At 41.6% G+C, this 13,816-nt stretch overlaps 1 protein-coding gene across 17 annotated transcripts in view; it reads left to right on the forward strand.

Moving 5' to 3' along the window:
- The window catches only part of IKZF1 (IKAROS family zinc finger 1), a 69,956-nt gene extending 64,339 nt beyond the window's left edge, over positions 1-5,617 (forward strand). For all 17 annotated transcript variants that reach the window (XM_085571730.1, XM_085571720.1, XM_085571721.1 and 14 more), the window contains one exon: positions 1,117-5,617. In XM_085571730.1, the coding sequence (XP_085427856.1) occupies positions 1,117-1,820 (704 nt within the window). In that variant the 3' untranslated portion in view covers positions 1,821-5,617. The remainder of the gene's footprint in view (positions 1-1,116) is intronic.
- The last annotated feature ends 8,199 nt before the right edge of the window (positions 5,618-13,816 follow it).

Below are 13,816 nucleotides of genomic sequence, written 5' to 3' on the forward strand. Positions count from 1 at the left end.
AATACGTTATTGGTAGACCATAGGAGCTTGTGAAAATCTTTTACCTCTTTACATTTGCATGAATTTATTAAGGGCATGGTAATAACTTTGAAGGTTTACACTGTTAAAGTGCTCAAGTCCATAAAATCAGTATCTGTGCATTTAAATAGTTTTTTCCACCCCTAACTTTTTCCTTCTATGTTTTGCTAGCTGTCCAGTAATCTGGGGGTAATTGTAGTGAACCTCAACATTCAATACTGGGGTATCCAGCTAAATATGATTTTAAAAAAAAAGAAATATAGATTTACCCCTTACTTAAGGCATCCCATCAGAATCAAAGTTACCAGTAACAAGTAATCTTGCTCTAGATAAGGCTTTCTACCTTGTAGGGAAAATATGCTCCAACTATAAATGCACTTAAATTTCTTTCCATGATTCTTGGTTTCTTGTGTATACAACAACTTTTTGACACAAAATATTTAGGAACATGGGTAGTTTCTGGTGATGTGTCTAACATTGCTTGTGGTAGATGTGTGGGCATGGTGGCAATATGAAAAATAAAGTTTTTATTGATTTTTCTCCAAAATGACATATATATGACCACATTGCTGATATGGGTTATTTCTAAGAAATGGAAGGTCTGAAACTAAACCATACAATTTCCAGTCTAAGAATGTAATACTTCAGGTAAAAATATTGATAATGTGCGTCATGCTCTGAAACATCAGGCCAAGCATTCTGTGGCTATGCAGGCACACCGGCTTCAGCAGCCACAAAGACAGTGGGTGCCTCTGCTCACTGTAGGAGGCAGGTGAGGGACACCAGTGAGAAAGGAGAAAGACATGACAAAGCACTAGATCTGTAGCTCCCATGATAATGATCTGTAGCTCTGTATAATTATTTCCAGAGTTTCTTTCATCCATTTGCTTTTCCAAAACACTCTATTATGCATGCAAGAAAAGACCACCAACCCGCCACTTTTCTTAGCAGCTGTATTAGGGAACAGTGAATACCTTAGGTGGATTTCAGAGATGGATTCGGTCAACTCTCCTCTTCCCTGTTTTATTAATCCATGATGTTCCTTTCCTTAATCACATAGAAATAAGTCACCTAACTCCTCACTGCTTTTCACTGCAGGTGACAAATGCTTGCCTGATCTTCCATATGATGCCAGCATCAACTATGAGAAGGAGAACGAACTCATGCAGACACACGTGATCGACCAGGCCATCAACAATGCCATCAGTTACCTGGGGGCAGAGTCCTTGCGTCCCCTCGTCCAGACACCGCCGGGTGGCTCTGAGGTAGTGCCTGTCATCAGCCCCATGTATCAGCTCCACAAACCTCTTGGGGACAGTCAGATTCGCTCCAACCTCCCTCAGGACAGTGCAGTGGAAAACTTGTTGCTGCTTTCCAAAGCCAAATCTGTCTCCTCGGAACGAGATGTCTCTCCCAGTAACAGCTGCCAAGACTCAACAGATACAGAGAGCAATAATGAGGAGCGCAGTGGTTTGATCTACCTGCCAAACCACATAGGTGGCCATGCGAGAAATGGCATCTCTATAAAAGAAGAAAACAGGCAATATGATGTCTTGAGAGTGGGTACTGACAATTCCCAGGATGCTTTCAAAGTGATCAGCAGCAATGGGGAGCAAGTAAGGGTTTACAAGTGTGAACACTGTCGAGTCCTTTTCTTGGATCATGTGATGTATACGATCCATATGGGCTGCCACGGGTTCCGCGATCCTTTTGAATGCAACATGTGTGGCTACCACAGCCAGGACAGGTACGAATTCTCTTCCCACATAACTCGAGGAGAGCACCGTTTCCACATGGGTTAAAACACTGGCACAGATCAAGCCTCAACAGCTGTGTTACTGGAGCTGCACGAGCCATGACAGCAACAAAACGAAAGTCAGCTGGACAGTAAAAGTCACAAGAAAATCATAAGTTCAGCAATGTTCTCCCACAAGAACAGGGATTTCATTTTGGTAGCATGCATTGCAACTCAATTTTCTAAAATGAGTTTTTACTGAAAATGTCTGATCACCAAAAACCCTTAGTAATGTAAGTAGGACTTTTTGTAGTCACATATCTGAAGGCCCTTCCTTGAACTGATGCTTCCTGCAAGCCCCCCTTGCCAGAACTCTTAACCACACCCAAGGTGCTCCACACAACAAGGACAAAAAAGGCAGCAGTGGCTTTCTCTCTTAGCACCCTGAGCATACATCTCTTCTACCAGATGCATGATTTTTTTTTATTTCCAGTATTATTTGACTATTTTGAGAAGATTGAACTCAACTAAAGATGGAGAGACCCATTTCAGATTACTTCATGGACAGCTGGGGTGGAACAGGACCCCCCCCTGCCAGAAGGTTCTGAGCTGCTTTGGTGGTAAGACGAAGAACATTTCCACTGGCAAGGGTGCTACGGTATTGACAGCACAATATGCCTTGTTTGTGTCACTAGGCAGGCAAGCAGGAATGCAAAAGATAGAAGAAACACCCTTGTAATATACTCTGTGAATTATGAATTGCATTTAATGTATAGAAAAAGGGTATTGTTGGCTCTTCTTTGAATAAATATTTTCTCTTCCTATCCAATAACCCCCTACTTTTTGTTAGGCAACCCCTCCTTACTCTGCATATATAAGTTACAATGTATTTAATTTTTCTTTTTCTTTAAAGTTTTAGTTATTTAGAACAGTATGATGTACAGTTGAGAAAGTAGATAGGTATATGTGTGGAGAGTCTCCTTAAACACATTTTTCATCTTTTTAAACTCTCTGGAAAATACCCAAATGTCCCTCTCTTAGATATAAAAAAAATCCCATTTTGCTGGCACAGAAGATGTCCTCATGTAAATTTTGTGGCTCTATTCATAAGTGTTGCACTTGATTTATTTTTAAAGCACTGAGATTAATTAAACCAGCCAGTTAAAATTTGCAGATGTCTTTTTTTCCTGGCATTTGCCATTTAATGAGGGACCAAGGTCCACAAAGGTGTGGTGGCCCTTTACTTCCTGTCCAACCAGTCATTTCAGTAAGTGCTTTGAGTTGCTTTTACTCCAGTGAAACTAATCTTAAAATACAAAAAATGTTAGATTTTACAGAATAGAGACCAGAGGCTGCAGCACATTGCAGAGTGCAGAAAAGTCCACCAAAATCTTTGTCCATGGTGGGTTTTGCTGCAGGTACTGTAGCTTCAGTTAGAATCAAAACTTCTATAACAAATAGATTTTAAGTCCATACACATCTTATAAAAAACCTTTTTTTAAAAGCTTCTACCTAGCTTCCTCTTCAAAATATTTCATTTCCCTGAACACCCTCATGCTTTAAGACTGGGCAAAAATAAATTTTTTGCAGCTGCATTAAAATCTGTCATTGGTGCTGCAATATTTCCTGGGAAACATTCATAAAAACAATCCATCTTATTAACTTCGTGTATAAATACTTCCAGTCTGCATAAGGAATAGATATTTTGCAGTAAACACAGTCAAATACCCAACAAGACTAGCAGTCTCATCATATATTTACAGATTTTCCATTCACAACTGCAGGAAGCACACATATTTGCTATAAAACAGATTTGATGGGACCACGAACTGCTTGTACCTGGGCCAGTGTAGCCTGATACTACATTTGCAGCTATATTTGATAAACATTTCAGGCATGCTGAGTTCCTTCTTCTGCTTTCACTTTGGCAGGTGTAGGTCAGGAGCAACAACACTGAAGCTGAGGAAGGACACTGATGAAAAAAATGAATCACAAATGTGTGCTTACACAACCTCAAGCTTTGGCTGTTCATGCCAGCTGTGAGGCACTTGCTTCACTGGACACGTGGGCATGGTGGTATTTTTACACTGAAAATGCAGGAGAGCCTGACAGTGTGATGGCTTTGTCACCAGAGGTGAATGCTGCATAAGAACGCACACAGACCGGTGCATGCATCCACAGCAGGGAAAACACATTACTAGGACATGTTATCCCCCAAAAATGAGCAGCGTGAACTAGAGACGCAAAGTTCATTTCTATTCTCCTTATTAGAACTCAGTTGCCTTATGGGACTTTATTGATGCCCTTTACTCCCACATTATAACTCAGCTGAGACATCATTGCTTGTCACCCTCCAGGCCAAGAGGCTGTGCGAGGGCTGGGCACAAGGAATCCCTGGCCACTTTCACGCCCCAGCCATGGCCTTGTCATCAATGCCTGCTACACATTCTTCTTCAATTCACCTGGCAATAAGGTATTACCAAGTATTTTGTATAGGAATGATCTGAAGAGGATTTCCCAGGGGTTAACTTACATGGATGAGTTTCCTTTAATTTTTACTTTTCTTTAAGTACAGTTGGAATGGGTTCATTTTTCATAGCTGGCAGGGATACATTCAGTTGTTGTTACCCTTCTCGAATTTTGATTGATGCCAAACGAGAGGGGACAAAGTAATTTCTGAGCCCTGCTGCAATGTTCTGTGCGAGATCAGACATTGCTTTTATTGCTCTTAGACCTCTTTCCTGTTCTTCTTAGGTTTAGGTTACTATATATGCGATGTCATATTTCTTCCACCCTTCATTTTAAGACTCCCCTAGCTATACAGGGGAGGGGGACAGCAGCTCACTCAGGTGGTTTTGTTTCTTTGCTTTTACCAAAAACCAACACAAATAAAGCCACGTGCATGAACCATGTAAACAAGCACAGCTCCAGCAGAGCCCAAGTGTGCCTCAAACACAGCTTTGAAAGGTGATTTCTGATTCCTGGGTAGGTTTGCTACCTTCACCACATCTGTGTGCACACACACATGTCCAACTCTCTGTGTCGCTCCTCCTGTCCACATGCACATGCTCTCTCTTCAGCTTTGTGTATCAATAATATTTTATATACATCTGTATGTGTATATGTAGCTAAAATGGTTGGTATGACATGATGATGCACTGTCACTCACAGTGGGTTTGTTTCCTGGCTCTGGAGTTTTCTTATTTATACTATAACAGAATATGTTGATGTTGTATAATAAATAGTACAGTAGTATAAGTAAGTATATTAAGACACAGTGTATCAGGGCATAGTCTAAAGGCAGAGCAAATGGCATCCTCTGTTCACTAAATGGCTTTTTTAGTTTTGCTTTTTTTCCAGTGTTTTTCTCTTTTGCACAAAATCATCTTCAATTTGTTTAGGAACAAGTGGTTCAGTAATTTTATTTATGAACATATGAAAGGATGGCATGAGAATAGGATGTTGCATCTGTGTACATTGAAACAAACTGTGCCCTCAGAAAAGTTTAATGTTATCTTCTTTTTTCTCCTTTTTTTGCTATGGTGCAATACCCTGATATGGCTTAGTTGACCTTTTAAAGAGTAAATATGTGAGTGGTTTTAAGTTTATATCTGTTTTAAAAAGTAAAAAATAATTGCTTCCCATTCTTCCCCAGGCACTGCCTTTTCTAATGGAAAAAGTTGTAATTCCACCTTTTTTTTTTTTTCCTGTGGTTTTATATTGTAACTTCATTTTCTTTGAGAATATTGTATTAAACAAAAAAAAGCAATTTCATAAAAATTGGAAATATTATTAAATTATGTCTGTAAACTGATATGTATCTTTTGAGACAAGAGAACAAGATAAAGACTCCAAGCCCCAGAATATTTTTGTTGCTGTCCTCATGAGTGAAGGAGGTGTTGGGAACAGCTGGAGGCTCTGTGTCTGTGTGTGGTGACTGTGTGGATGGACACAGAGTTAGGTGAGGAGCAGGTTGAGAGAGCCCCATGGGGAGGCCATCCATGCTGTCCCTATACCACAGGGAGTCCCTCCGTATTTTCCCTGCACCATGGTGAGTCCATCTGTGCTGTCTCGCAATCCAAACTCCATGGCCAAAAAAAGCCAGGCTGTGTCACCACCCTGCCCTCACCTCCTACATCAGGCGGCCTTGCCCAGCTCCAGGTCCTGAACTGGCCCCCTGCTATCCAGAGTGTCCCTGCCCATCCCAATCTCCCAGGTCCTGCAAGCAGCCAACTGTTGAGAAGTGCTTCCCCTCCAGCCCTCTCCTCGCACCCTTCCCTCCCGCCAGCCAGATGGAGTCATTACAGAACACAATTACTTCTGCATGTAGAGTTATGGTAATTCAAAATAAAACACAGAGAAATTATTTCTACTATTTACCATTACAAAGGTGATTTCTCTGCGGGTGTCCCTCTTTCTTCCGATTCCAGCACAGTAAATTTCACATCACATATTTAATGCAAACAAGAATCAGTTGTTTTGGTTTTTTTTCAGATAAGGCACCATTTATAAAGTTTCAGAAATATTTCCATTTGTTAAACTGTATGATTTTGAACAAAAAAGAGATTTAAAAAAAACAACCCCAAAACAAACCTTTATGGTATTGCAATTAATTCACTTACAGGTTCCCAAAATCTAAATTTTCCTTAAGTTCCTTAAGTTTTTGTGGTATAGTTTCATCATAAACTATGACTACATAATATATGAAGGAGCTAACTTCCTAGTTTCTTTGTTCCCCATCATAGCTGGTTCTCAGTAAATGAAACTACAGATTTCTATTTCGGCTGGTGACTTTTCTCCAAAACAAATATGTTCTGTTTAATAATAATAAATACAAAAATAGACCAAATGTAATAGTCTCAATCAGTGTTATTAAAACCTTTAGCTAGAGACATCCACAGATTTAAAAGCAAATTAGTGTACCTAAAAATCTCTTCTGGGTCTCTTTATCTATTATGTTTCAAAGACTTCCTTCAAATCAACACATTTATATTTTTTCCTAGTAGAACAGCTTGATTAAATTACATCAGAAACTGTGGCAGGTGCCAAGATACAAATTGCTACAAAGACAAATCCTACAGCTACCAAGGGTGAGCATTTTCAGCCTCGAGTGCCCAGACCGGCTTCCTAATCCACACATAGGCATCAAAACACCAAAACAGCATTAACCTGTGCTCAACAGACAGCATATTTAAAATCAAGAAATACACTAAAAGACACACAAATATTTTAGAGATACCAACATGAGAACTCAGAGCCAGACCTGGAGCATGTGGATCTGCTAATGTAGCAGTTTCCTGGGTTTTTGATATCGTGTGTGTGTGAGAGTGTGTGTGTGTGTGAATCACTCAACATCTCACATGGGGAAAGGAGTTAGAAATGCTCCTGACTTTGCCAATACACTGAGGATATTGCACTGCTTTTATCAGCTTGTGAGATGGTCAAAAATAAAGGAAAAGCTTTCACTGAAAGCTTTGCGTTTCAGCAGCAATACTGGCATTTTGAAAACTGAAAATGCGGCAACTGGAAAATCAAAATATTTGATTTCTGAACAAACTGTTCATGCCTGTCTTGTGGGTCGGACTCCAGGGCGTCCTTCCCTGCTATGGACCAGCCAGGCTGTGTCCACTAGTAAGAAACACAGGAAGCTTCTTGTCTGGAAGGAAAATTGTACATGAAACAAATTCTGGTCAAAACACATAATGAAAGACAAAAATTCCTCACACCTGGCCTGTGGAATGCAATAGAAGTCTTAATCTTAACAGGAAATCCCAATTTCTAAATTTTAATGCTTCTTTATTTTGCCCACACGGACTTTGACTTTTTGGGGCTGCTGAATTGAAGTCACTGCAGCAGCAGACAAGAAGCATTTCTGAAATCCTGCTGTAATGGCCAGTAGATGGGCATGCAGAAAACAGGAAGGACAAAAATTTGTGAAGTTTCGCTGAAAGTGGGATAGCTGGAAGTGAGAAATCCAAAGCCAGGCTTCAGACAGCAGGAGTTAATCGCATTTAAACAAAAAAAGGCTGCACAAGTATGGCTGAAACCCAGCTCTTGCCAAATGAACAGATCCCTGTTAACTGCAGCAAGATTTCTGTTGCATTTATTGTTACAATTGGTTTTTTTCTTTTCTTATAGAGAAAGGTCTCACTGCTTTAAAGCCATCCCAGGACATGGAACACTTCCTGGTTTTATCTGTCGTGACCACACGTATGAAACATGTGAATGATAGAGGGCAGCTGCCTCTGTTCCTGCTGCTGCTGGCGGCTGCAAATCACACAAACCAACGCCTTCCTGTCCCTTGGGAGAGAAGTGAAGGTTCTGGTTTATGAGCAGTTAGAGAATAAAAAAAAGGAAAAAAAAAGTAGAAAAAAAATCTACACCTTGCAGCAGACAGTGAGCCAGGGGCTGGTGGGGGTGAGGAAGTTAATCAGCCCCAAGCAGGCTGTTCGGGATGAGGCCAAACAGATGGCTCGTCTCCGAAACGGCAAAACGGGAAGCAGATGTGGCCACCGCTTCTCCCCATGCATAACTGGGAACCAGCCGGTTGGTGAGGAACTTTGCATAACAAGGATAATTTGGTATCAAAACTGTCCCTAGAAGTGATCTGAATGGATCTGGGCACAGTTGACAGTTTTCACTTCTTGTTTCCCACTCAAGGTTCAAGCAGATTAAATCTTAAATGTGACCTGACTGCTTGTCTGGGGTTTCTCCCAGCTTTCTTCTAGGGAAACCTCTGGTGGGAGTTCTCAGGTCTCCACTGAAGCTTTCAGGGCTAAAACCCTGTTCTCTGTTCAACCAGTTGACATTTTAGTGACCAATTTTAGTATGCTCTGATTTTTCAATCTGAAGTCCATAAACTTTTCAGCAAGCAGCAGAACTGACCTTGAACTCATCTCTTCTATTTGCATGCCACAAAACTCACAGCACTTGGATACAAGAATGTCAGGGCTTGGATACAGGAGCCTGGGCTAAAGTCCCCTGTAATCTCTTTACCACTAAGAATACAGCCAAGGGCTCCAGAGGAGCCTGGAGATCAACTGCCTGAGGGAGCAGGGATAGGAGCCTCTGGCTGCAGAGCCTCACCAACATGTCAGAGCATTTGCACCTGCCAGCCCTGCATGCACTTTACCAAAATAACTGGGAAAATAACCTGAGTATTGAGGAGGCAGTTTAAAACATAGATGGGATGTGTGCTACAAGTAAAAGAAGTGTTTTTCTTTTTCTATTCCTTCATATTTTATTTCAAATGAAATAGTAATATGAATTTGACTACAGATTTTACTTCGTAGTGTCCCTGTTGCATTGACAAGGATTAAAGAAACTACAGAAGAGCGATCCACAGAGCTCTTAACATTAAGGGTTGTTCAAATCTGGATTCAAACACTCCGGGTTTATTTCACTGATAGTTGCAGTATAAAAAAATATATCGTTATCACCTTACAGAGAATCCTCAGTGCAGCCATGGGACAAAATAGAGACTTACTCTCTATTGTGTTAAGGAAAAAGAAAAGGGTGTAAATACTTGCCAAAGCCATATTTGTACGCTGTAACCAAGGCCCTGTTACATGAATTTCACTTTTTTTTAGCACAGCACATAAGCAATTTATCCCCCCAAGTCTAGCTCTGAAGCATTCACAAACTCTTTATTTTTGCTTTGCATCCAGTCACTTAGTTCCTGGCTAATAATATAGATAGTGTTTTATTTGCATAGTCTAGCAAATGCACATGGGATTTGTGCTGAGCACTCGCATGTACGTAGGGGGTTTTTGGACTCATTAAGTATTGGTACAAATTAGAATGGTTACTTCTGCTTTGGAAACATCTGTCTCTCCACCTCTCTGTAATTGAGGCTGAGACACCAACCAGTCTTACAAGGTATATTGTAATTATGATATTATGATAGTACCTGACGAGAATTTCTTCTGCAGGAACCAAGGTAAAGCTGAGTAAGTGAGAATACTCAGGCTCCTGAGGAATACTCAGTACCAACAGACCCTGCAGCTGCTTCCTTGAGCCACAATTCCATCACCTTTAACTGACCTTTAAACAAAGGTGGGATCCTGATCAACAGAAAGAGCAGAGGAAGAAAAGCTTGAGTGGTTTTAGGAAAACAATGAAATGCAGGTGTTAATAGAACAAGTAATCTAAAATTAAGCATTTTCAACAGAATTCCAAAGCCCAGGCCAGGAGAAGGAGACTACAGGCATCTGCCTGAGTTTCATTAACTACTTCTTGATAGCTTGACCATTGGTCACTGAAAGTAGGAGCAAATGTACCAGAAGTGATAGGCAGACCAGAAGGGAAATGAAGGGTGGTAGAAGATTGGGTGGAAAAATTAACATATCAAGTTCAGCAGTGAAGAAATTGCTCTCTACCATATAGGTTATTACTACAAAATTAAGAAAAGCCAAACCCAGTGCATTTCAAGGGAAAAAAAAAAAAAACAAAACACTTTTGTTAATGGCTGTATGCCTGTTATAGTGCTTACTATACTATGGGAGAGTTGTCCTCTTCTCTTGATTATCCTTAAACCTAAAATCAATTTCTGAACTAAAATTATTCTTCTGTTTAGATCTAAGTGACAACTCCCTACCCCCTACCCTTGCCAAATCCAGGCAGCCCACACAGGTGTTCCCACTATACATTCACACTTCCTTTTTAGTATCTTCAGTACCTGACAAAGCAGAGAACTGTGTGGTGTAAGTCCTTTTCAATAATTCCCTTGATGCTCTCATTAATTAAAAAAAAAAAAAAAATCTTTTATTACTATCCTGTTCTCTGGAGATACAGAGTCCTGGAGAATATCCATTTTTGTTTCCAACACAGCAGGTGTGTAGCTCTGTTGACTTCGGGATGAATGTGTGTCTGTGTGCATAAGATTACAACAAGTGGAAATTACTTTGAAAAAAAGTTGATATAATTTCTTCCTGTTATCTTTAGATTTATTCTATAGTTTCCAAAATTCAAGATACTTTTTCTGAAAGATTGTAAACAGCAGCACAAGTGTGTAACAACTGCATCCTTCCCTTCCCTGAAAGGAAAATTGAAGCACAATACACTCCCTGAATTCCTTATGTAAGTGTGTGCAATAGGTTTTGACAAAATCAGGATTGGGAGCCAGGTCTTCTAATATTTATTCTCCAGCCACAGATTAGGCTTCCTCTTTGTGGACAGTATACTCAGGAAACCCCACTTGCAGACCCTTGCACTAACAGCTAAGAATTGAAAGAAGGCCACAGGACTGCGAAGTCAGGCTTTATGGTGCATCAAAATACATGTGTGTTTGTGCACATGTACTATATTTGTAAATACTACATGCCTGCCTAATTCAAAATATTCAATAATTTATATCTTTTTAACCTGCCAGTTTTCCTTCCACTTCTTTGTTAATGAAAACATTTTAAGTTGCCTAAATTCACAGAATACTTTGACCAAACATACCGAGACATATAATCTGTTCCATGATTAGATGTTGAAGTTAGACAGCTTTTGCCTTGCAAATGTCTTTCAAATGATGCACAGATAAAAAAGGAAAGCAATGTTGGGACAGGGGCTCCCTGTCTGCTGTACAGCCCTGTGGGCCCCCGCGCAGTTTTTCTACTGATACGTAATTTTCTGCTCAAATATCTCTTTTATGGTGACTAACTGATTTAACAAGTTGGGATGTTTTTCTAAACCTTCAAAAGCACAACACAAAATTATTCCATTTGCCCTCCCAACAATGTCAGGGAAGAAATTAAAACAAAAAAAAAAACAACAAAACAACAAAATTTTTAAAAAAACCCAAACCCCAAGCAACCAAACAAAAGAAAAAACAAAACCCGCCTATGAAGGCTTTAGTTAGAGGCTCAACCGAAAAGACGAGGCTCACCCACCAAACTTTACACAAATAGGAACGTGCAAAATAGAAACTTCAGATAAGCTGTGGAAAGAGGGTGGGATTTCCAGAAAATAGGGAAGAACTTGTTACACCCTCCTTGTCGAATTTTGCAGGATCACCACAGCTTCACTGGAGAAACAGTACGTGCCGAGGGGGAAAGCGAAGAGCTTTCCTTTTGGTTCTGCTTCTCCTGTATAAACTGCTTGCCTAATTTCCTTTGCAATCAGAGAAATATTCGACCCAAACCCCATCGTTTCCACATCTGCTTTTGCTACAAAGTCTCTTGCTACTTCCATAATTTTATGCCATGAATATTGTACCAGGACCGTAGTTCTGCATTACTGCTGAGCAAGTTGAAGCCTTTTAGGGCAGAGGGAAAGAGAGAGAGGCTGGCTGGAGCCACTCATCCCCACAGCTCGCCCTGACAAGTCTGCTAGTATGGGGTTAGAAACGAAATGCCCAGAAGAAACAAATGCCAGCAGGTTTGGTGGCAGCAGAGAAGTGAAAAGAAATTTACACAAGATAAGGGAAAAAAAAAAAAAAATCGGGGTGTGGGGTGCATTAAAATACAAAAAATAATTTATTCCAGGAAATTGCACTTCTTGGCTTCTTTAGCCGAAGCCTGCTTCTGCACCAGGAAAACACTGTGAGAAACTAAGGTAGGCATAAGAAACACTGACTTCTGCAGTGAGCTTTCTAAAAAGTTTTGCAGCAGTGATAAGGCAAAAAAACAATATAAATAATAGTACAATTGTCACATGCAGTCAGCATGCAAAAAGTGGGCCTGGAAAGAGCTGCCCAAAGATGGATATTACAGAGAAGGGATTTATGTGTTTTTATGGCAGTCTCATATCAGTTTCACTTTTAATTATGTATCAGGAGAAAGAAAATAAATAGGGATTTTGGATTGATCTGTGAGCATCTCAGGAAACTACACAACAAATTTCTGGACCCCACAGAGTACCTTGGCCCGCTTTAGGCACAAAAATTAAGTGCAGGATGCCAGAGTGCGCCTCTCCACCTTGTGTCGCTCGGCAGGACAGCCGTGCTGCGCAGCACCACCCCGGAGGCCACCCGGAGCCTCCTGCAGCCATCCCCCTCAGCAAGATTTCAGCAGCAGCGCGTTCAGACCCGCGGCACGGACCGAGGGAGAGATGTTATCGCCGTTTCCTTTCCCTTCCCTCAGGCGATTGCTCTTGAAAGAAACACTCCCTTCGAAAAAGGGAATTGCAGCAGCGCTGGGCTTTCCCCCGACCATGCACGCTGCCACTCTGTGACGTTGCCTTTCCAAGGATTTGCTGAGCGGTGCTGTGTGGAAAACCAAATCTGTAGTCCCGACATCTGTTGGCTCAACAAAAGGGATGGCTGAAACAAGCTGCCTGACAAAGAGCGTGCGCTTCCTGTTGTTGGCAGAAAGCGAGACTTCACGCTGTTCCCCCTGGCTTCCTTTAAAAACAGAGCCAGGAATTGATGTAAATTGCCTTCAGAGCATCTGACCCACAAAGCAGGGAAGTGAGAAACCGTAGGACTCGGGGAGACAGAGCAATATTAGCCACCTATATCTGAATACAAATATTTTAATATCCTTGAGCAGTGATCGTGGGCGGCATCAGCGATTTTCCCCTGAAACCTGCTCAGGGGGCTGAAGCTTTCAGCGGCTCCAGAGAATTCTTTCCCCGGAGCGCTGAGCCAAGTGGTTTCTCCGGCCGCAAAAGCTGCGCTGCAGCGGGCTCGCCGGGCCCGGACTCGGCGGAGCGCTGGCAGAGGGGCTCACGAGAAGGGAACTCCTTGCCCAGCACGGAGGAATCCTGGCCGGGCACCAGGAGCCGGCCCTGCCCCGCTGGCGCGGGCGGTGCCGCTGCCCGGCCCGGGTGCAGCGGCGCCGCGGCTTCGTCTTCTGAGACAGCCCCGAGAGAGCAGCAAGTGCCACTTACTATCAACCAAAACACAAACGAATTGAGACCGTTCAGTCAATTGGGCTCAATTCCTTTTACCTGCTGTGGATCTACAGGTCGATGCGTTTTCAGGATCTTCAGCCTGGGAGATTGTACCTGCTCATTTACTCTATTATTAAAATTTCCAAGATCGAGCATCAATTTAAATACAAGTGCACTGTAGCAGGATTTTCACCTCTTTTCCCAGACCCCGTTAACCCGAGACACGAAGTAAAATTAATCTTT

Source organism: Lonchura striata, chromosome 2 (genome assembly GCF_050655825.1).
Source record: "Lonchura striata isolate lonStrDom1 chromosome 2, ASM5065582v1, whole genome shotgun sequence".
Classification (NCBI taxonomy): Eukaryota; Metazoa; Chordata; class Aves; order Passeriformes; family Estrildidae; genus Lonchura; species Lonchura striata.